A 22,086-nucleotide genomic window follows, 5' to 3' on the forward strand; every position below is an offset into this window, starting at 1 on the left:
CTGCTGGAACATATGGGTGACCAGTAGGAGTTCCCTTTAGTTCTGGACTGAAGCACCTCCATGTACACAATACCCAATTTTCTCAAAAGTTGCATGGGAAACTTTCTTTAGTATTTTGTCATGTTTTTCCCATTGACTTTAATGGTTTAGTATTCATATTTTTCTGACCTCCTTGTTCCTATGAAGTGCTTAAGAATCTGTAAATCAAGAGAGATCCCTCTTTTTTTCTCTCCTCTTGCTACTGTTCTGATGAGGCCTTCATCATCCTTCACCTTGATAAATTCAGTAGCCTTCTATCTGGTCTCCCTGCCTCCGTACTCTCCCCACTCTGCCACCAGGAAAACCACATCAAAGCACTGCTGTGTTAGGGCGTCCACCTGCCAAGAACTTCAACAGCTTCCTCATTGCTTCCAGAAATAAAAAGATTCTAAAATTTTAAGGTTGGCATTCCAGGTGTCCCACAATCTATTGTTTCCTGGCAAGCTGGGCAGAGGATGAAGAAAAATGAATAGAGTAGGAAAAGTCTCTATGGGAAGAGAGAAGAATCCAAAAATTAAAAGTCATTCCTTATGGCCAGACTATCAGCGAGTGAAATGGAGAAGATAAGCCTAGGAGAAGTGCATATTTAGGCATAAAGAGCACTCTGAGATGTGAAAAACATACTCAGATGCTCATTAGATCTTTGAAGGATTTTAAGCAGAACATTGACATGCTCAGACTAGCCCTTTCAAAAGATGGCTCTAAATTCATGTGCAAAGTGGACGGGAGATCCTGGAGCTAGGAACCCAGAGGAGGAGGCTCTTATAGGCAGCTCAGGCTGAGGGTGACTGGCTGGCATTTAGCCCAGGTCTTCGCCGCAATAACTGCTGTCTCTGCCTCTTCTCAGGGCTTCGAGGGCAGCAGCTGAGGAGACCTTACCAAGGAGCACCACGCAGTAAATGCTGAAACATCGCACTCTGGGATAAGAAGCAGTAACATGGCAGCACCTGTTTGAAAGGAATTAAAAACCAACAGACTCCATTTAGAAAAGAACAATGTCCAAGAAAGGGCGAAATAAGGGCGAGAAGCCCGAGGCGCTCATCGTCGCCCTTCAAGCTGCCAATGAAGAACTCAGGACCAAGCTCACAGACATCCAGATAGAGCTGCATCAAGAGAAGTCCAAGGTGAGTGAGCACTACCTGAGGCCATGGCCTTGAGAGCGGCTCTGGCCCAGTTCTACCTGCCAGCCCACCCAACAACCCCTGTACATGTGGAGATCCTCTTATGTGTGGCAGGAGGGAGTTGAGCACAGGATACGCAGAAGGTGAGAATAACGTGCTCGTAGGACTGATCTCTGCCTCCTCAGGAACCCTGGTTCAGGGAACCAGGTATAAAAATTGAGACAACGACCCCCACGACCACTACCTCCTGACACTTAGTAGTTGTGTGACCTTGGGCAAGTCCCATCCTTGCCCTCTATAGGTTATCCCCTCTATGGCATTTAGAGCAGTCTTTCTAAAATGTATCACACCATGTCACTCTACTGCTCAAAACCCTCCAATGGCTTCCTACCTCTCTTAGAGTCAAAAGGTTTTCCTTACCACTCAGAATATTTCCTCCAGTTCTCTCTCTGACTCGTCTCCCACTACACTCCCCCTGGATCACTCTGTTCCAGCCTCTCTGCTGGGTCAAGAGAGAGATGCTAATCACATTTAGGGCCTTTGTTCTTGTTCTTCCCCCATCAGTTATATGCTCCTTCCTTACCTCCTCCAGGTGTCAGCTCCAGTACCATTTCTCTGACCACAGTCTCTAAAACAGAACACTGCCCATGCCCAGTTACCGCCCATAGCCTGACTATACTTGATGCATTTCACAGCAATTTATATATTTATTTATTTACTTGTTCAGTGCTTCTCTCTCCCAACCGAGTGTAATCTCTATGAAAGCTGAGTCTTACCTTGCCTGTGTATCCCTAGAGCCTAAATAAATGTCCAAAACTGAAAAGCTCAACATATATTTGTTGAACGAGTAGAGGAATGAATGAAAGGTGATTCATTCATTCCTTATACCTCAGTTTCTTCGTCAGTAACGTACTACTGTCTTGTAAAACTGTGATGACATTTAAATTAGACAAGGATATAAAGTAATTATGAGAATTAAATGAGAAAATTCATGTCAAGTACTCAGAGAACTGCCTGGAACGTAGTAAACTCTCAAAAAAAATAATAGTAATATTCTTTCTGATATGCTCTGCACTTATTAAGTCAGTTGCTAACTAGACTTAGGGAAGTGTCTCTTTACTTCTCTGAATCTCGTCTCTTAAATGGATATGCTAACACTTATCTCACCAGCGGGGTGTGAATATCAAACCTGGTGATGGATAGGAAAGCATTTTGAAATATTTGACGCACACAAGACATGTTTGTTCCCTGCAGACCGGAGACAACTGTATCATCATAAAGTTGCTTTATGTAGATTACTCTTTTTCGAGTAAGAAAATGTTCTTGATCAAGCTATAGATCACAAACCAACAAAAATCCTTATTCTATTTTATCTACCTCTTCTTCCTTGACATTACTATTAAATTTTAATTAGTTATTTTCCCCAAAATTTATTTCTCCTACTTTCAGCGCTAGTAAAGCTTGGATCTGCCAAAGCCGCTTGCCTCCTGTCTCAGCTAAGCCTTAGCTTTGGATAAGCAGACCCCAATGTAAAGTTGTGAAGGAAGATTTTTAGTTTCCGTGACCCTAAAAGGAGCATGGTGTCATAATAAAAAAAAAAAAGAAACAAACCAAAAAAACAAGAGCTTTTGTTTGAGAGTCAGAAGACCAGGACACTGTCTTTCTCTCTCTTTGGGGACAAATTTAAGTGTCTCAGTGTCTCGATCTGTAATTCAGATGACTGAATCTGTTTCTCCATATCTGTGTCTCTCAAGCATCATTGTGCATTAGAATAACCTGGGGAAACTTATTAAAAATTGAGATCCCTGTGCCCACAATCCCAGGATTCTGATAAATTAGGCGGTTGAGGACCAGGACTTGCAATTCTAGCGAGCAGTCCCGGCAGTCCCCAAGGAGGTGGTTCTCCGCCATCATGTTGACAAACACTCCACTCTGATATTCCTTCCAGGTCCCACAATCTATGAACATTTCATTGGGTTTAACGCTCCCTGGGGCAATGTAACATTTCAAGGGAGGCAGACTCCTTTAATTGTAGTAAGCACAGGATGACAAACTACATTCATAGGAAGACGCTTGTGGGTCTGGAGGCTGGTAACCATAAACTGTCGCTGATTTACAGAGAGGAAATGCACAAGATTTCAAAGAGGCAGAGGCCCCGAAGACCCCACCACTGCCAGTTTTCCACACATTCAAGCCTTTTAAAAGGGGTAACTCTGAAGTGTGGACAGGGTTGCCTGTTTATCCAGGGCCTGGCACTGGTGTCTGAGCTGGCAGGTCAAGCATAATCTCCCCTTTCTCTGATGAGACACTGGAAGCCAGCCTCAAATAAAAGCACTGCCTCTATCCTTCTCTCTGCTGGCTGTCCCCGTCTCCCTCTCTGTGGCAGTTAATTACAATCCCAGCACAGGGACCAAAGCAAGGCCCCCCCGCCTGTCAGCAGCCTTCCCCAAAGAGCAAAGGGAATTTAAAGGGCAAACAAGTCATAAAGCAGTTCTATTAAAATAAATATGATTGTGTTTCCAAAGGCCCAGGCTTTAAGAGAGAGAATATGAACAATGCCAAGATGTGAATTCACACTCTCAGTTTGGCTCCAAAGCTATGATGATAAAATGACAATTTAGCTACTGGGAAATGGACTAAGTTAAAGAGAGTGGAAAACTTTGGGGCGACAGGGCATTACTCCTTTTTCCAGAAAGACAAATCATCCATTGACTTTTACAGAGCGCATTGAGTGTAGAGCAGAGTTATAAATGCTTTGGGCTGATAATGTAAATAGTTACGCTTTCTTGAATGTTTACTGTCTGTCACACACTGTAATAAATGCATTTCCTTCTGACGTAATTCCAGCCCTTTCACTTGGCACCTGAGTGACCCTGAGCAGATTATGAAACACTCTGGGTCTTCTTTTCCTCATCCGTCAAATGGGATAATAGTAGTGTCTGCTTTATAAGGGTGTATGTCTACGTGTTAGTTTTTGAGCAGTTAGCTGTGTGCAAGCATGTGAAGTGTGTTAATTCAATTATCTCATTTCATCTTCACTACCACCCTCTGAGGTGGGCGTTGTTATTATTCCTATTTGACGGATGAGGAAACGGAGGCTTGGTAAGGTAAAGTAATTCACCCACAGTTACATGCTAGTAGGTGGCAAAGTTGGTTCTTCACTTCTCCTCTCCTCCAAAATCTGTGCTCTTTTTTTACATGTTTTTTCCAGTTTTACTGAGATTTAGTTGACATACAACACTTATTAAAGGTATACAACATAATGATCTGATATGTGTATAAATTGCGAAACAATTACCACAGTTAAGTTTAGTTAACATCCATCACCTCACATAGTTACAAATATTTTTCTTCTGATGAGAACTTTTTTTGTGTGTGTGTGAAGAAGATCAGCCCTGAGCTAACATCTGTCGCAAATCCTCCTCTTTTTGCTGAGGAAGACTGGCCCTGGGCTAACATCCGTGCCCATCTTCCTCCACTTTATATGGGACGCCACCACAGCATGGCTTGACAAGCGATGCGTCGGTGTGTGCCCGGGATTTGAACCCCGGGCTGCCGCAGCAAAGCACATGCACTTAAACCACTATGCCACCGGGCCGGCCGCGATGGAAACTTTTAAGATCTATGATCTTCCAACTTTCAAATATACAGTACGGTGTTATTAACTACAGTCACCATGTTGTACATTACATCCCTGTGACTTATTCATCTTATAACTGAAAGTTTATACCTGTTGACCACCTTCACCCATGTCCCCCACACCCTACCCCCTGCCTCTGGCAGCCACCAATCTGTTCTCTGTATCTACAAGTTCAGTTTTTTTAGATTCCATATATAAGCGAGGTCATACAGTATTTGTCTCTCTCTGTCTGACTTATTTCACTTAGCATAATTCCCTCAAGTTTCATCTATGTTGTCACAAATGGCAGGATCACCTTCTTTTTTATGGCTGAATAATATTCCTCTGTGTGCGTGTGTGTGTGTGTGTGTGTGTGTGTGTGTGTGTGTGTGTGTATGTACCACATTTTCTTTTTCCACTCATCCATTGATGGAAACTTAGGTTATTTCCATGTCTTGCAAAGCCTACACTCTTAAAAACTGTGAAGATCTGGAAAAAACTGGAAACCTTAGGCAGAGGAAGAGAGAATCACAGAACTTGTCTTTCCACTATTATGCAAATTTCAAATGGAGAGACGAAGTAGGAGAGGGGGTGGGGACATACCCATATCCTTCTCCCATAGAGGCCTGCATTTCTACTGCAGGGAAATGAAACAAAGTATTAGACACAGTCAACTTCTAGTGAATAGAAATTATCTAGAAGATTTGCCAAGCACTGATAGGAATGAACGTATAGATAAGTAGGTTATTTTGAACTAACTCCAGGCATAAGGGCCAAGAGGATGGAACTGTGAAGACCCTGTGGTGGAAAGGAAAGCGCGCTAAGTGGGGCCTTTGTGCTGTAGGACTTTGTCATTTCTGGGCCTGCATTTTCTCCTCTATAAAATGAGCAGATTGTGGACAAGATAGAAGAGCTAAGATCCTTCCAGAACAGTAGGGATTAGTCAGGAAAGGCAACTCTCTGCTCTAGCTTCCCCTACGCTGAGATAGTTCTCAGGGTCCTTCTGGTGTCAGACCTCCCCTGAGACCTAGTCTAGATGACGCTGTTCCGCTCCTTCCAGCTACTCTACCCCGTCACCCTGTTATATGTTTATCCTAGAACTCTCTGCTGTCTGAAGGCATCTCATTTGTTTATTTGCTTGTTTATTGCCTGCTGCCCCCACCCCAATAAATTGTAAGCTTCCTATGGGTAAGAGACCATGTCTGCTTAAGGTGTTCCCTAAGTGAGGTATCCCAGTGCTGAGAATGCTGCCTGGCATGTGGGAGGTGCTCAATACTACTTGTTTAAAGAATTTTCATGATCTCTTTTTAAAGCTTTTCACCCCATTAATAACCCCATGGCATAAGTACCATTATGGTATTTATTTAGGCGGGAAACTCCAGGCTCGGGTGGAGAAAAGATTTCCACCCAGGTCTGCCTTTTTCTTGGAGCAGCACTCTGAGCCGTTAAGCTGCGGTGTTTGCCTCTGTCTCTTTGGTGGACGCCGTGAGGCTGTAATCCACTGCACAAGGGGTGTGAGCACACCAGGGATCTCTGGGAGATGGGACACCCACCCACCTGATTCCCCAGGGCTTTGAACTCTCCCTCACAGGCAGCCTACAGCTACCATGAGCCCCACGGGCACAGTGACAGAGGGGATGAAGGCACAGGAGTGGAGAACAGGGCTCCAAGGGTAGAGGCAGTGGGGCTGTGGGCCTGGGTTATAGGATTTGGGAAGAGTCAGTTCCAGACAGGAGTGTCCACCATTGGAACAGACCTCAGACTGCAAAGTGCTTTCACAGTCCTCACAGCGAGCCTGGGACAAGGGCAGGGCACCATTATTATTCTGACTTCACTGAAAAAGAAAATGAGTTCTAACCGGTTAACTCATTTGCTCCCAGTGACACAGCGAGTGGAGGAGCCAGAATTGTATAAGGTGATGATCAAGGTAATGCTGAATGTCTTATTCCACTGCGCTCTCTTGCCTCTAGAGCACTCTCAGAAAATTAGCCCACCTTCTCTATCCTTAAGTGACTGCTCCAGAGCTGTCAGGTTCAGGACCCGAATTTGGCACATGGTATTTCTTGATTTCTGCACCTTAAGTTTTGTTTTCAGGAAGCGTTAAGTGGCTAAAAGCAAGAAATGACAAAATAGAAGCCTTTGTGCTTCCTCAAGTTGTATAAAATTTCCCTTATAAGCGACCTTCTTATAGTGGCAGCTTTCTTCTCCTTAACATCTCCCGTTTCAGAGTGACTTAGTGCCCATGAAAATCCCTGCCGCCTGCTGAGAGTTTAGAGCTCCTAGAACATCCCATGTGGATAATCCAAACCAAAGCTATGTTAGCCTGTCTTGTCTTGATAACCTCTCAACCCTCCTTACCTTTGATGGGGCTGTCCAATTTTTAATCCTGGATTTCTAAGGTCACATTAAAGCTCAGCGTCACCAGCTTTATCTTGGCAGAATTTACACCGGCATTTTCAAAGCCCCCACTAGAATCAGGACAGCAGAGGAAACTACAATGTGAGGTTTATGTGGGGTCGTCCTGAATTTCCTTCCTTCTGTCATAGCATAGCTTTCTCAGTAGGATTAAATTTTCCTAGTGATTTTTTTTTTCTTTCATAAAACCTCCGGGGTAGAAGAGATTTGGGAGCTGTGTCATTCAAAGCGTCTGTTCTGTGCTCACCCCCTTGCCCTGTCCCACCCCACACCCCACTCCTGCTGCGTACACATAATCCAAGTGACTTCCAAGTTAAGATTAGATGCCACCAATGCCAGCGAACTCCAGACATCCAGAGGAAACCCAATCTTTGAACACCTCTTTCTGCTAGGAAAATAGCTATTATGGTCTTGATAATGTAATAATAGTAATGTTAGTCCTATCATGATAATATGGGTGCTTAGATTTAGGTTGTTGGTGGTATTAATATAGCATTGCATGATATAATATTAATATATACAACAATATTAATTTTCATTAATATTGTTATATCTACCATGTATTAATAATTATTAATCTCCCATGTGTTCCAGGCTTTTCTAAGGATTTTTTATACATTATCTAAGTCAGTCCTCACAACAACCATATGAGAATATAACCAATTCTAGTTTATACTTGAGAAAACTGAGGCTGGAGAAATGAAGCCCCACTTGGCCAAGGTTTCAGAGCCAACAAGATCTGGGATCTGACCCAGACCTGGCTCCTGGCCCGCTCAGGGCTCTTTCTTTATGTTCTGCTGATGTAGAGATCATTCCTCACTTTTCTCATCTGAAGTTCGGATGAAACAAATACTACCTACATCATGTTGCTCCCAAGGAGGTTAAGTGTACTGATGTGTGTAATGCCTTTAGAAAGGTGCTGACTCATAGTAAGCCCTCAATGAATGCTAACTATTATGTGATCCAGCTGAAATGTTGCTCCACAAAATGTTTCCACTAATCAAAATTGATGCTTTCTTCTCCTAAATAATTTTTTTCCATTTCAAAGTATTATCCTCTTCATATTTTTCATTGTTACTCAGGAATAGTTCTTCATCTTTTTGTATACTTAAGTCTCGTGACTTATATTAAGATATTAAATTCGATTTCCTTAGTGGTGCAATCTGAGCTGCAAGTTTCAGAAAATGATTTTATTACAGAATTTTTATTGGTTCTTTTTTCCCTCCAAAGGTAAGTCACATCCTTTATATCACCTTCATAGTGAAAAACTTCTCCCAAGCTTTAAAAAAAAAGTCATACCTAGAAATCCTGCAAAAAATGCCAATTTCCATGACAACCAAAATAAGCGGACATAAAAAGTGCCAAATGTAATTCATACCTCTGAATTTTCTTTGGGTTCTATGAACTCATTTAAGTGATGGAAAGAAGGCCGGGGTTTGTTTGTATTTGTTTTTGTCTGCAGGCTGGGATATCTTTTCCATATACCTGTATTTTCACATTTTTTCCCTTTTTTCATTCCTCTCCTCTCTAGTCTACACACAAAAGATTAGTGTTCATAACTTGAGAGAAATGACATAGTCACAAAGTGATTGGAATGCCTGGAGCGGGGGAGAGGTGAGGAGAGGCAGAGTGAGGAGTAGAAATGGGAGCTGGAAGTCCAACCAAACCTTCTGAGAGCCTAAAAGGCCAAGCTGAGGTGTTGGGATTGTATTCCACAGCATAAAGGAGCCCTGGGTAATTTTTGAGCAGCCACATAAATCAGATCAGAACTGGGCTTTACTAAGAGAATGTCACCAGCCGTGTGGGGAAAGCTAGGTTCATTGAATGAACCTCCAAGAACTCTAGAGCAATGCTGTCCAAGAGAAATATAATACAAGCCACAAATGCAAGCCATATATGTGATTTTTAAATCTTTTGTAACCGTAATTTTAAAACGTAAAAAGAAACAAAATTAGTTTTAATAATATACTTTATTTAACTTAATTTATCCAAAATATTATAATTTTAACATGTGATCAATATAAAAATTATTAATGAGATATTTTACATTCTTTACCTCGCACTAAGTCTTTGAAATCTGGTGTTTTACACTTAAAGCAACTCGCAATTCAGACAATATCCCAAGTGCTCAGTATATTCTAAGACCACTGTATTGGACAGCACAGCTCTAGAGCACATGAGATAACAGGCATCTGGAAAAGGTCCTTGGCCTAAGCTGGAAGCAAGATCAGAGGACGGTCATTTGAGTATGCCCGGCTGCTTATTTCACCAAGCATCCTCGTGCCTGAGTTCCTTTAGAATAACCGGCATAGGAATAATTGCTGTGCCTTTAAAATAAAATATTCGTCAAATGCCAAGTGGACTTAAAAAATCCTGTTCTAGCTAAAGGTAGGTAAACTGTTAAGGTAAGTAAAATCTCAGACACTTTGCATTATAATTACAATAGTTTTAATAAGGAGTTTGAATCTTAACATTTTTCAGCTGGAAAAGCTCTTAATGATTATTTTACGAAACCTTCCAATTTTACATACGTCAGAGACTTAATACCACTCAACTAGATATTACTCCTGGGGCTGCCCAATTCTTTCCTTTTTCCAGGTTACTCTGTGTGTGTGTGTGTGTGTGTGTGTGTGTGTGTGTGCGCGCGCGCGCACGCGCGTGCGCGCTCTTACGCATAACAGAGACAATGAGAAACAAAGACAGGCAGCAGAGATGTGGTGGGGGAGGAGGACGAGAGAACAGGAGCTAAGAGGCTTTTTTAAGCTGCAAATGCCAGGACTCCACCTTGATCTACTGAATCAGAAGCAGACTCAACCAAATTAAGGTGGTGCTATTGCTAATCTGTAAGGATACCTATATTATCATTGGAAATGTCACAAAACACAGAAGATTTTTTTATAACCAAAATACCTGAAAGGGAAAGAGGGTTAGAAGGAATTCTTTATTAAGCTACTTGGAGTGTTGGCTTGGAGGGGAGCAAGAGAGGGAGAGGAGTGGGAGTAGAGAAGGATGCAAAGAGACATCCATGGAGCACGCAGAAATAACAGCCACTGAACTCCTTTAACAGAGAGAGGGCCCAATGGACTGCTGGGTTTTTGGCTGCTGTTGTGTATGTATAAAATTTGGAGATGGAACCCAGTTGCCATAGTAAGAAAAGGTGAGGTTGAGGGTGTGTCAACTGTCTCCTTCTTCACTTTCCCCTTATCAGCAGCATCTTCTCTTCCGAAGAAAAGGGACCGGCCCAGAGGTGTAGTGGTTGAATTTGCATGCTCCACTTCGGCGTCCTGGGGTTCGCAGGTTCTGATCCCAGGCACAGACGTACACACTGCTCATCAAGCCATGCTGTGGCGGTGTCCCACATACAAAATCGGGGAAGCTTGGCACAGATGTTAGCTCAGGGACAATCTCCTTCAAGCAAAAAGAGGAAGATTGGCAATGAATGTTAGCTTAGGGACAATCTTCCTCACCGAAAACAAATAGAAAATATTTTATAATATTACTTTAGGCACCAATTTATTGGTCTGATCATAATATTGAACTACAAGCTGTCCTGAGACACTCACATTTACCGGTTTTGACCCAGCTAGGGATGTGTAGTTTATAAAGCTCTCCAGATGATCTGTTCTGAACTCATCCTCACCAAGGTGAAAACCATTATAGCACTGCTTCCTAATTTTAACCAATCACCTGGGGATTTGTAAAAATGCTTGTTTGGAGTCATAGATCTGGGATGGAGCCCCGGAGTCTGCATTTCCAACAAGCTTCTGGGCAATGCCTATGCTGCTTGTCTGCGGACCACACATTGAATAGTAAGGCCCCGGGAAATCCAATATTTGTCTGAACAAAGTAATAGAAGCGTCCTTAGGTATTTCCTCCTTTTACACACTGTATTCTTGGCTTTAAAGCCAGTAGTTCCCTTCCCTCAGAGCACAGTGGCCTGGAATTTGAAAAGAGATGAGGATTTAAGAGATCACAGGAGCCTGTGTTGCAGATCCTGCCTAGGAGCACACCTTTCCTTTGAGGCTTATCTGTTTTCATCTTTTCGCCTCTCTGCCTTTAGGTGTCTAAGCTTGAAAGAGAGAAGACTCAAGAGGCGAAGAGGATTCGTGAGCTGGAGCAGCGCAAGCACACGGTTCTGGTGACAGAGCTGAAAGCCAAGCTCCATGAGGAGAAGATGAAGGAGCTGCAGGCCGTGAGGGAGAATCTCATCAAGCAGCACGAGCAAGAAATGTCAAGGACAGGGAAGGTGCGGGACGGGGAGATCCAGAGGCTCAAGTCAGCTCTGTGTGCTCTCCGCGATGGCAGCAGTGATAAAGTAAGGACAGCGCTCACCATCGAGGCCCGGGAGGAGGCCCGAAAACTGTTTGATGCAGAGCGCCTTAAGCTCTTACAGGAAATTACGGACCTGAAAACTGCCAAGAAGCAGGTGGATGAGGCTCTAAGCAATATGATCCAGGCGGATAAAATCAAGGCTGGGGACCTTCGGAGTGAGCATCAGTCCCACCAGGAAGCCATCTCGAAGATCAAGTGGGAGTCGGAGCGGGATATTCGGAGGCTGGTTAGTAATCCAGTGCAGTGAACCCGTGCAGACCCATTGTCTTTCCAGGTTTCAGAGCGCCCTAGGGTTTGCTTTCTCAGGTGTTTCTTGTGAGTGGATTATACACAGTGCCCACCTTTTGTCTAGTGCTCTGTCCAAAACACAAGTTGATAGGTAGATAGGTAGGTAGGTAGATAAATAAAACAGATATGCCCAGGCCCAAACTGGAATTGTAAAACATAAAAGATTTTGGAATCACCTTTCTCATAAAAACTGGATTCTTCCATCCCCGTACATATGGAGAGTATCTACTCAATGACTCCTGTTTTCTTGAATGTCTATAAAAATATTCTGAATTATGCACTCTTCCAAAATCAGCATGTTTTCATGGACTTTCCATTTATAAAATGTTGTTGGGTTTTCCAGGGGTAGGGAGAATTACTTTGGCTTTCAAGATGTCTGAAAAGGGCAGCTGCTGGGAACATCCTGAGTGATTCACCAGTCTTCTTTCCAGGAACTATGTCTGAAAGCAATAAATACAGATATAAAATCCTTAGTAATTTTTTAAATAGATCTTTTTTCCTCAAATAAACAAGGCCATTATAATTTTTAAATTGGATGTCATTCCTAGGTAGCTTGTTTGCCATTACCAATTTTCAAGATTTACCTCGACCCCTATGGAGTCGGGTCTTTCTTTTTAGTGTGTATGACCGAAAGCCACATCAGTCTCTCACTATGCTTAAAAATAAAACAAATATAATTACTGTGTGAAAGCTGTAATGTCCTAGAATAACTTTGTCCATTTCTTTTAGAAGAAACTGCATATATACTCAGAATGTTTAGCATTAGTTATATTTTAGTTATATCTTATCAAATTAACCATCGCCTGTTAGAGTGTGCTTTATGCTTCCCTAAAAATATTTTCTTAGGAAAAACTACACTTTCCCTCATTTCTGCCTATTCTAAGCAATTATTTTCTAAGAATTTTAATTATATTCCTTGGATGATATCTCTAGAATTTCAATTCTAAGTAAAAAGTGGTTACCATAAACATTTTAAAAAGCTAAATGTGTAAATTTCTTTGTACTGCAATACAGTGTGACTGTAAGAGGTTGCCTTTGCCACGCTTCCCTAATTCTTTATCTGCCATTCCTTCTGTTGCACTGGTTGGCAATGAAGACCAAACACAGTGTGGAAACGTTGGTTTCTGCCCTGCCTTTGGTTTTTGAAATGACAGTGGCTGATGAGAAACAATCAGGACCATGAACTCTGGAGTCAGCAGGTAGGTCAGTGAAAAGAAAGCTTTACGTTAAATATTTTTGTTTGTTGATGGTTTGCCATGTAAAATACGAGTGTATCTACTTATTGATCTGTAATTTTTTCCATGACTTCCTTTCACTGGCACATTGCTGACATAGACTTGAAGTCCCTCCTAATAACAATGTAAAATCTAAGCCACCTGAAGAGTGGTTCAAAAATTGGGTGCAAATAGAATAACATGGGAAACTTCTTCAATAATATAGATGCACTTGTCTTCATTTTTTCCTTCTTATCCTGGTACTACCCCTACACCCAACTCCATTTTTGGAACTGGAAGGGAGAGAAATGGGAGCCGTTCTGTCTACAAAATTTCCCCAGGGAATTCTGATACGTACCCCTTCCCATCTAAGAACTAGAACTTTGAAAGATTTTCAGTATTCTAAAACCAGAATCCATGCTCATAACCACTCGCAATAAAGACTTCTCTACTGGATATTCTACCAAAAACTGCTTTGGGAATTGCTGGAAGTATATGGATAATCTTGGAGTAGGTATAGCACAGTGCTTAATAGAATGGGCTCTAGAGTCAGAAGAGTAAATTTAAAGTCACGCTTCACCATTATTAACCATAAGACTATGACCAAGTTTTTAACCTTTTGGGTCCTCAGTCATCATGTGTAAAATGGTGATAGCAGAACCTACATAATAGGATTGTTATAAAATGAGATAAGGTATGTAAATCTCTGAGCATAGTGCCTTGAGTATAGTAAAGATAAAGAAATTTCAGTTATGATGATGGTGATAATGAGGATGATTGTGTGGGGAGTAATGGAATGATTTCCCAGCAAGGTCAGTTAGGTAGGGTATATCAGGATCAGCTAGGAGCATGCAGATCTGGAGCTGTGATAAATCGTAAATCACACCAGAAAGGATAGGTCTATTGCATGAGTGTGCTACTCAGTTAAGAACAACACTGGACCTCAAGTCTTCAAAAGGAGATAGAAACAAAAGACAATGCTTTTATTCCCAAATTAACAGGACAGTGTTTGCTTACTCACCAAGTTTCAGATATCACAGGACCATGCAGAATTTAGCCCAATGCCCTCCCAAAATTCATCTAAAATTTAATTATGTGACTTGGAGACAGTAGCTCACAGATATTTATATGTGGAAAAATGTGACTGTGTAAAGAAACACAGTTTCTGTCCCAAATATATATATTTTTTGGTCTAAGGAACACAGCAAAAAAAGATTTATGCAAACTGATTTGTTCTATATAAGGAGACATTTTTATAAAGAGGAGAGCAGTATAATATTGTTTGTATAAAATGTCTCTACCCTCTCTCCATCTTGAATATTCTCATAGAATATAATGAAATGAGAAGAAAGGTTTCACCTGATGGCTATACTCTCTTCAAAAATTATTTACAGACATTCACATCACTAGCCCTCATCCAGGGATGGCAAAAAACTTTTCAGTCCAGTGGAACTCTGATCAATCGATATCAAATGCTTATGGCCTCTAGTTGAGAAATATTTCCGAGTCCGTGTCCAGGCTTAACAGAAATGAGTGTTGGGGTCAATAAATATATCCCACAGATGTAGGAGGGGAAATAGTGGCTGATGTTACCAGATATTTTCTATTCCTGTTCTTGTCCCAACCATGATTTTCTGACTAATGTAAAATGGTTGTAAGAACTGGCTACTCTGAAATATGAATCGGAATGGAAAGAGCCACATGACACGAACCATGGAAGGACCTCACTCCAACTTCACCACCTGAATGCAACACACTGGCCTTGGGCAGTGCCTAGGCTACTGGAAGGTCTGAAGCTTCTTCAGTTGCAAATGACCTATTCATAGTGGCTCCTTCTATTTAAACTGAACTCAAAGGCCATTTTCCCCAAACAGGAAGTAACATCAAAAATTGTCCTGGGGAACGTTGTAGTGGAATATTTAATATCTGTCTTTATTAACACTAATGACCCATTTTAAAGTTAACCTTTCCTCTCCTATCCAACCAACCCAGATCATCTCAAACAAATTGAAACAAAGCGTCAATCCAAGATACACTAGAGAGGAAAAAATTACTCTCCTGACACCTAATTAGCCTACGATAGCCCTTCATTACACAGTGTGGCCTTGTCTGATTCATGAATTCAATATTTTTGTCATATTCATGATTTTCTTTCTATATCAATCAGCAGAAAGAAGGTAAACTCATACCGTTGTAAAAATGCATTTCTTTGCAGCATTGTTAAATAAAATGTCCTGGGTGTCATTTAATTCAGATGGATGAAATCAAAGCCAAGGACAGGATCATCTTTTCCCTGGAAAAGGAACTGGAGACCCAAACCGGCTATGTACAGAAACTCCAACTGCAGAAGGACGCTTTGGATGAACAACTCTTTCTGGTCAAGGAGGCTGAGTGTAACATGAGCAGTCCGAAACGGGAAATTCCAGGAAGAGCAGGAGATGGCTCTGAGCACTGCAGCAGCCCAGTAAGTCTGTTCAAGTTGAAGTTAGGAACGCAGGAGTCATCTTTTATTTAGCTCCCAAGTTTTACTTTTCACTTAAGCTCTTCTCCTGTTTACTACAAAGAAATCAATTCTACCTCCTACTATAAAAACAGCTAGTGCCTTGGGAACAGGGTTTTCTAAACTCCTAGATGACAAAGTGGTCTGCACTGCATTAGCAGATCACAAGAGAGTTACAGATCTTTTTAAATCCTTCATAGAATTTTTCTAGCCCCATGATATCTATCCAAACTTCAGCCTATTATAAGAATCATAAATTAGATGAAAATACTTTGCCTCTTGCCAAGACTGGTAATTTTCACTTGTGTGAACAATTGAGTTGGAAATTGGTAAAGATGGTTATCATGTACAGGAGTCAAAATGTATAACTGTATAAAAGACTAAGCCATTTACAGTCATCATCTGAAAGCTTCAGTCTGATTGAACTTGCCATTTATTTCCCTTGATTTTCACCATTTTATATGAGAAATTATTTTCAGAAGTGCTGTGATAGAAATCAGCTTATATACAGTTGACTTTCATATCTTATACCTTTCAAATTATTTAGCGGCTAAAAAGATGAAAATGTATTATTTAGGAACAGAGATAGGCTCCAAAATAGTGCTTAGGACAGAGTAATGAATAATTTATGAATCGATCTTCAGGATATATATATATATATCCCAGTAGGTGGTGGAAGGAGTACTGAACTAGGGTTTAGCAGATGTTAGTTTTAGGTCTGTTGTTGACACTTACCTGCAGTGTAGCAAAATTGTCAAGAAATGGGCTCTAGATTCAGACCCTTTAGTCCAAATCCTGGATCTGCCATTTCCTGTGTGACCTTAGGTAAATCAGTTCATTGCTCAGAGTTTCCTCATCTGTAAAATTGAAGCAATAGTGGTACTCCATAAGGCTGGTCTCAGGTTTAGAAAAGATAATATGTAAAATGCTGAGCACAGGGTCTGCCACACAGTTAGCATTCAATCCATATTAGTTATTGATCTATTGATAGTAGCCACAAGACCTTGAACGAGTTATGACCTCCTTGGATCTTACCTGTTCTGCTGAATCCTCTAGGATATTGTTAATCTAGGGATATAATGTGTATGAAACTGCCTTGTCAACAGTACAGCACTATCAAAATGTAAGATGGTAATGGAATTGCAAGTGTATAACGGTCCTATGGACTCTAGAGCATAGACTTAATCCATGACTGCTGTGTGTAAAGTGATCCATGACAATTATGCCAGTGGGAAAGCCAGTTGCTCTGGGCAAAATATACCAGCAAAGGCTATCCTGTAATCTACTGCTTTTTATACATGAAGGCAATGCACCAATCTTCTCACTCTGACCTTTTTCTTCAGGAGTATGCAGGAATTTACAAAGCCCGTCCCTACCTCCTACTCTATCCTCTCTTTGGCTAAGTGTAATAGCAGGACATCTGTCTAAGCTGTGGGAAGCAATGTGCAGCCATGACACCAGGAATGCTCCTTGAGCCTCATGTAATCACAACATGACCTTGGTCTCACAGCTCACAGATCTGAAAAGATGATCCAACCATCTACCCCTCCCGCTGCCAGGAGTCAGGGCTCCAAGGAGCATCTGCCACATGGAATTCATTTGCAGTTTCAACCAGGCTTGGTCTTAAACCCAAGTGGTGAATAGTGGGGGTTAGAAGAGGGTAAATATTTACTCCTCTCCGAATAAGAGAACATTTTACTCTCACCTCAAGCCAGATGAAAGCAACTGAGCCTATCACTTTTATGAGTGGTATCCCAAAACTTTGTGAAAAGGTGTAATTGAAGAAATACCCATTTTAATTTTCGTGTGTAGGATTTGCGAAGAAATCAAAAGAGAATAGCTGAATTGAATGCCACTATAAGAAAATTAGAAGACAGGAATACCTTGCTTGGAGATGAACGAAATGAATTGGTGAGTTCTAATCAGAATTTTTTGTTTTATTTTTTTGTTAAGCATTTTTTTGTAGAAGTATATATGATGTTTAATATAATAAAAATGCAGAGTAATAAAAGTACAGCCTAATAAACATGCCCAGAGTGATGCACCCATATAACCACCACCCAGATGAATAAGTGGAAGACTACCAGCATCTCAGAACCTCCCCTTCTTGTGACTTCTCCCAATCACCATCCTTCTAAAGTTAACCACTGTACTGAATTCTATCTCTACAGATATCTATTGCCATTTTTAAAATGTGTTGTGAATGAGATCATACGATAATCACTCTTTTGTGTCTGGCTTTTTTGCTCAGCATTACATTTGTGAGAGTCATCCCTTGTGTGGCATGTAGAATTCATTCACTTTCTTACTCTATCATATTCAATAATACACCACAGTATAATTATTCTTCTATTGTTATGGACATTTATGTTGTTTCTTAACAGTTTTAAGCTGTTAATGGTGCTGCTACATGTCTTTGGTGAGAAAATGTGCTCATTTCGGGTGGGAACATACCAAGAAGCAGAGTCACCGGATCACAGAGTATGCATGTAGTCACCTTCTGTGGCTATTGCCAGTTTTCCACAGTTATGACAATTACATTCTCAACAACAACGCGTACGAGTTGCAGTTTCTCCATATCTTTGCCAACATGCAAAGATCATTGATCATTTTAGTCTTTTTGGTGGGTGGGAGGTATATTCTTATTGTAGGAATTTAATTTTTCTTTTCCTTCTTAATAATAAGGTTGCATAATTTTTCAAGTATATATTGGCCTTTTCAGTATCCTGAGTGATTTACTCTTTGTCTTTTGCCCATTTTGTTTTGTGCTGCTTTTATTTTCTTATTAATATTAGGAATTTTTTACATCATTTTTGGACATTTATGTGTAAAATATGCTCTGTGTCTTATATTTTACATTCTTAATAATCATATAAAGAAGTTATTTTCAGCATTTTCTTTTTTTAAATATGTGCATTTTAAGTCATAAATGTCTCTCTAAGCATGGCTTTAGCTTCATCCTAAAAGTTTTTTATGTCATAATGTATTTCTATTTAATTCAAAATCTTTTCTAATATTATATAATTTCTTCTTTGACCCATGGGTCACTTGGCAATGTATGGCTTAATTTCCAAACATTTGGAGGTTTTTGAGTTATCTTTTTGTTATTGATTTCTACCTTACTTCCACTATAGTCAGAGAACATACTTTGTATTATTTCACTCCTTTAAAATTTGAGATTTGTTTTGTGACTCCAGCATATGGTCAATTTTAGGAATGTTTCATGTTCACGTGAAAAGAAGGTATACTCTGCAATTATTAGATGCATTTTGAGTCAAGTTTATTAATTGTCTTGTTTAAAATCTTCTATATCTTTACTGATATTTTTGTTTGCTGTTCTCCCAACAGATTTGTCCATTTCTCTTCTTAGTTCTGTCAGTTTTGCTTTATATATGTTACTAGGTACATATAAATTACAATTTGTTGTATGTCTTCATCATTATGAGTTTTTTTTATTTCTAGTAATACTTCTCGACTTAAAGTCTTTGATATTAGTTGAACTATATCACATTCCTTTTCTTTTAGTGTTTCATGAATATGTGTATTTACTTTCAACCTTTATTGTATTTCAAGTATATCTTTTTAAAGGAACATTCTGTTGGGTACTATGGGACAGTGGTTATTGATGTATGGTATGGTAGAATTACAGATATTTCCTTTTCTTTGTGTTTATCTGCATTTTCTAGAAATAGCATGTACTAAGTAAATTTAAATATTTAAAACCCTTGTCATTGACCTGCAGAAAAATGACAAAGTTAAAAATAGTGAACTTAGTGGAATAGTTTATTTGTCCTTGTATGTACTCAGTGTTTAATATTAATGCTTCAGGTACTGAAGCTCAAAACTGAAAATTAAGTGAGATTATTTATGAAAAATAAATTCAGTTTTTGTCTTTGATATAAAATGTGAGCTTTCAAATGGCAGTTAGGATAGAGTTGGAGAATACCGTTTTAGAATCACAAGGGAAGCTTTTTCAAATATTCATAGAGAGCTATGTCTCATACCTCAGCATTTCCCAAAATGTTAGAGTCTCAAAAACAGGAGTAAGTACTTTAAACAATCTTTTCAGATATTTCTGGTATGCCCGTCCACTTTCCTTGCTTTGGTACCCCATCCCATATACATACTCACATTCAGAATCATTAGTATGAAATGAATTAACTAATCATGAGAACTTTAACATGGAAATCCATTATGTATAGAGTGCCCATAAAATATGTCATCCAAATAGGAGAGTTTTGAGAGTAAAAGGGGGAACTATTAACAATTACCCCAAGACAGCATTCATTAACTTAGACCAGTGATTCTCAACTCAAGGCAATTTTGGCAGTATCTGGAGACATTTTTGGTTGTCATAACTGGGAGGGTGGTACTGGCATCTAGTGGACAGAGGCCAGAGATGCTGCTAAACGTCCTACAGTGCACAGGACAGCTCCTCACAACAAAAAATATCTGACCCCAAGTGTTCGGAGTACAGAGGTTAAGAAATGCTGCCTTAGCCTAATTGGGCAAACCAGAGTATGGTCACTCTTAATTATGGGTGGGTAACAGTACAATCATACTTTTCCTAGGTTTGGTGAGAATTAAATGGTCTTTTTTTTTTTTAATTTTTTAATTTTTATTTTTTTTTATTTTATTTATTTTTGTTGTGAGGAAGATCAGCCCTGAGCTAACATCCATGCTAATCCCCCTCTTTTTGCTGAGGAAGACCGGCTCTGAGCTAACATCTATTGCCAATCCTCCTCCTTTTTTTCCCCCAAAGCCCCAGTAGATAGCTGTACATCATAGCTGCACATCCTTCTAGTTGCTGTATGTGGGACGCGGCCTCAGCATGGCCAGAGAAGCGGTGCGTCGGTGCGCACCCGGGCTCCGAACCCTGGGCCGCCCGTAGCGGAGCGCGTGCACTTAACCGCTAAGCCACGGGGCCGGCGTGAGAATTAAATGTCGTTAAACACAAGTGTCAACAGAGTTTTGAAAGTATGGTTTTATTTTTTTCTCCATATAACTTTCCTAAAAATAAACAGCCTTAGTGTGAGGAGACTTAGCAAGATCTCTGATGGAAAGAACGGGCTTTGGTGACAATCAGACTTGGATTTGGGTCTTGGTTGCATTGGCTGAGTGACTGTGTGATTCGGGTGAGCTGCTTTATCTCTCTGAGCCAATGAGGGGTCATTCCAGGCCGAGGGAGAGGTATGAGCAGTGTGGGATTGGGGCTGAGCATAGTGGGATAACGGCTGGAGGAGTCAAGAGGGAGCAAGGAGTGCAGTCACTTTTCCTGAGCATTCCCAAAAGCAGAATCTCAGCAGCACCACCTATAAGGTAATAGACTGACATAGCGTTTTAAAGACTATGATGAAAAGCCCTTAGAGGAAACTGAAAACAAAGCAGCCTGTTAAATGAAGGATTGAAATGTCGGTGGTCAGTCCTGAGACACATAGTGAAGCAGACGAAGGTGATCCCAGATGGGGCTTCACCCCTACCGATTTACTCCCTCTCCCCCCACATCCTCTCAAACACGAGAGACGAATTGTAACTTATGTCTTCCCAGTTAAAACGCGTGCGGGAAACTGAAAAACAATGTAAACCTCTCCTGGAAAGGAACAAGTGCCTCGCCAAGAGAAACGATGAACTGATGGCGTCTTTGCAGCGCATGGAAGAGAAATTGAAAGCTGTGACCAAGGAAAATTCAGAAATGGTGCGTATCACAGGCTCTGCAAAGTCGCAGCTCCCTTCTTTATGTTACCCCAGTGACCTGACTTATTGTGCTTTCCCAGTTTATTTTTAAAATACAATGCTATTTACGAAGGTTTAGACTTTCCCTTATGTAAGCAAGGAGACTTGAAGGAAGAAAGCAAGAGAAGGTTGCTGGCTCTAAATTTTATGGTGTTTCTAAATTTGCAGAATGGTAGGAGTGCTTCCAGGAACTGCACACTCTCCAAAAGCTCCAAAATAGAGAAGCAAAGTTTCAACATAGCTCCTCAAGCACAGAAACCTCCTTCCAAGAATTTCACTAACATGCTCTTTACAGAACTGTACAGTGGGTACTACTCATCTTCTCAGATTGTGCATAGTAGTTGGGGAATAGATGCCATCATTTGTATTATGTATGGACGAGTGATAGGCTAATGCACTCTTTAATAGACTTCTGGTACAGCTATAGAGAGCTTCAGACATTCCCAATGCTTTCGACTTATTACAGCAGATACAATGTACTTGAGGGTTCTGGTTGATGTGTGTATTGAAGGTGGGCAATTTTCAAATTTAGCTGGAGCTGCATAAAGGTTCTACAAATGTTTTACGTTAACCACTAAAGTTTGGGATTTTTAAAGTCTCTACCTGTGCATTCTTCGTTTCCAATGCAGAGAGAAAAAATAACATCCCATCCACCCTTGAAGAAATTAAAATCTCTGAATGACCTCGATCAAGCTAATGAAGAACAAGAGACAGAGTTTCTAAAACTTCAGGTCATTGAGCAACAGAACATAATCGATGAGCTCACAAGGGTAGGTCTTGATCAATCTATAAACTCTAAGCTGTTCCCCAAAACAAGTAGCCAAG

At 40.6% G+C, this 22,086-nt stretch overlaps 1 protein-coding gene across 2 annotated transcripts in view; it reads left to right on the plus strand.

The window, feature by feature from the left end:
* JAKMIP2 (janus kinase and microtubule interacting protein 2) overlaps window positions 1-22,086 on the plus strand; it is a 176,569-nt gene that overhangs the window by 108,329 nt on the left and 46,154 nt on the right. For both annotated transcript variants that reach the window (XM_004420005.3, XM_087429595.1), the window contains exons 2-7: window positions 887-1,163; window positions 11,255-11,752; window positions 15,283-15,492; window positions 17,341-17,439; window positions 21,077-21,223; window positions 21,891-22,031. In XM_004420005.3, coding sequence (XP_004420062.1) covers window positions 1,035-1,163; window positions 11,255-11,752; window positions 15,283-15,492; window positions 17,341-17,439; window positions 21,077-21,223; window positions 21,891-22,031 — 1,224 coding nt within the window. In that variant the 5' untranslated portion in view covers window positions 887-1,034. The remainder of the gene's footprint in view (window positions 1-886; window positions 1,164-11,254; window positions 11,753-15,282; window positions 15,493-17,340; window positions 17,440-21,076; window positions 21,224-21,890; window positions 22,032-22,086) is intronic.

The sequence above is a fragment of the Ceratotherium simum genome, chromosome 4, assembly GCF_057802395.1.
Source record: "Ceratotherium simum simum isolate JZ-2026a chromosome 4, ASM5780239v1, whole genome shotgun sequence".
NCBI classification, from domain to species: domain Eukaryota; kingdom Metazoa; phylum Chordata; class Mammalia; order Perissodactyla; family Rhinocerotidae; genus Ceratotherium; species Ceratotherium simum.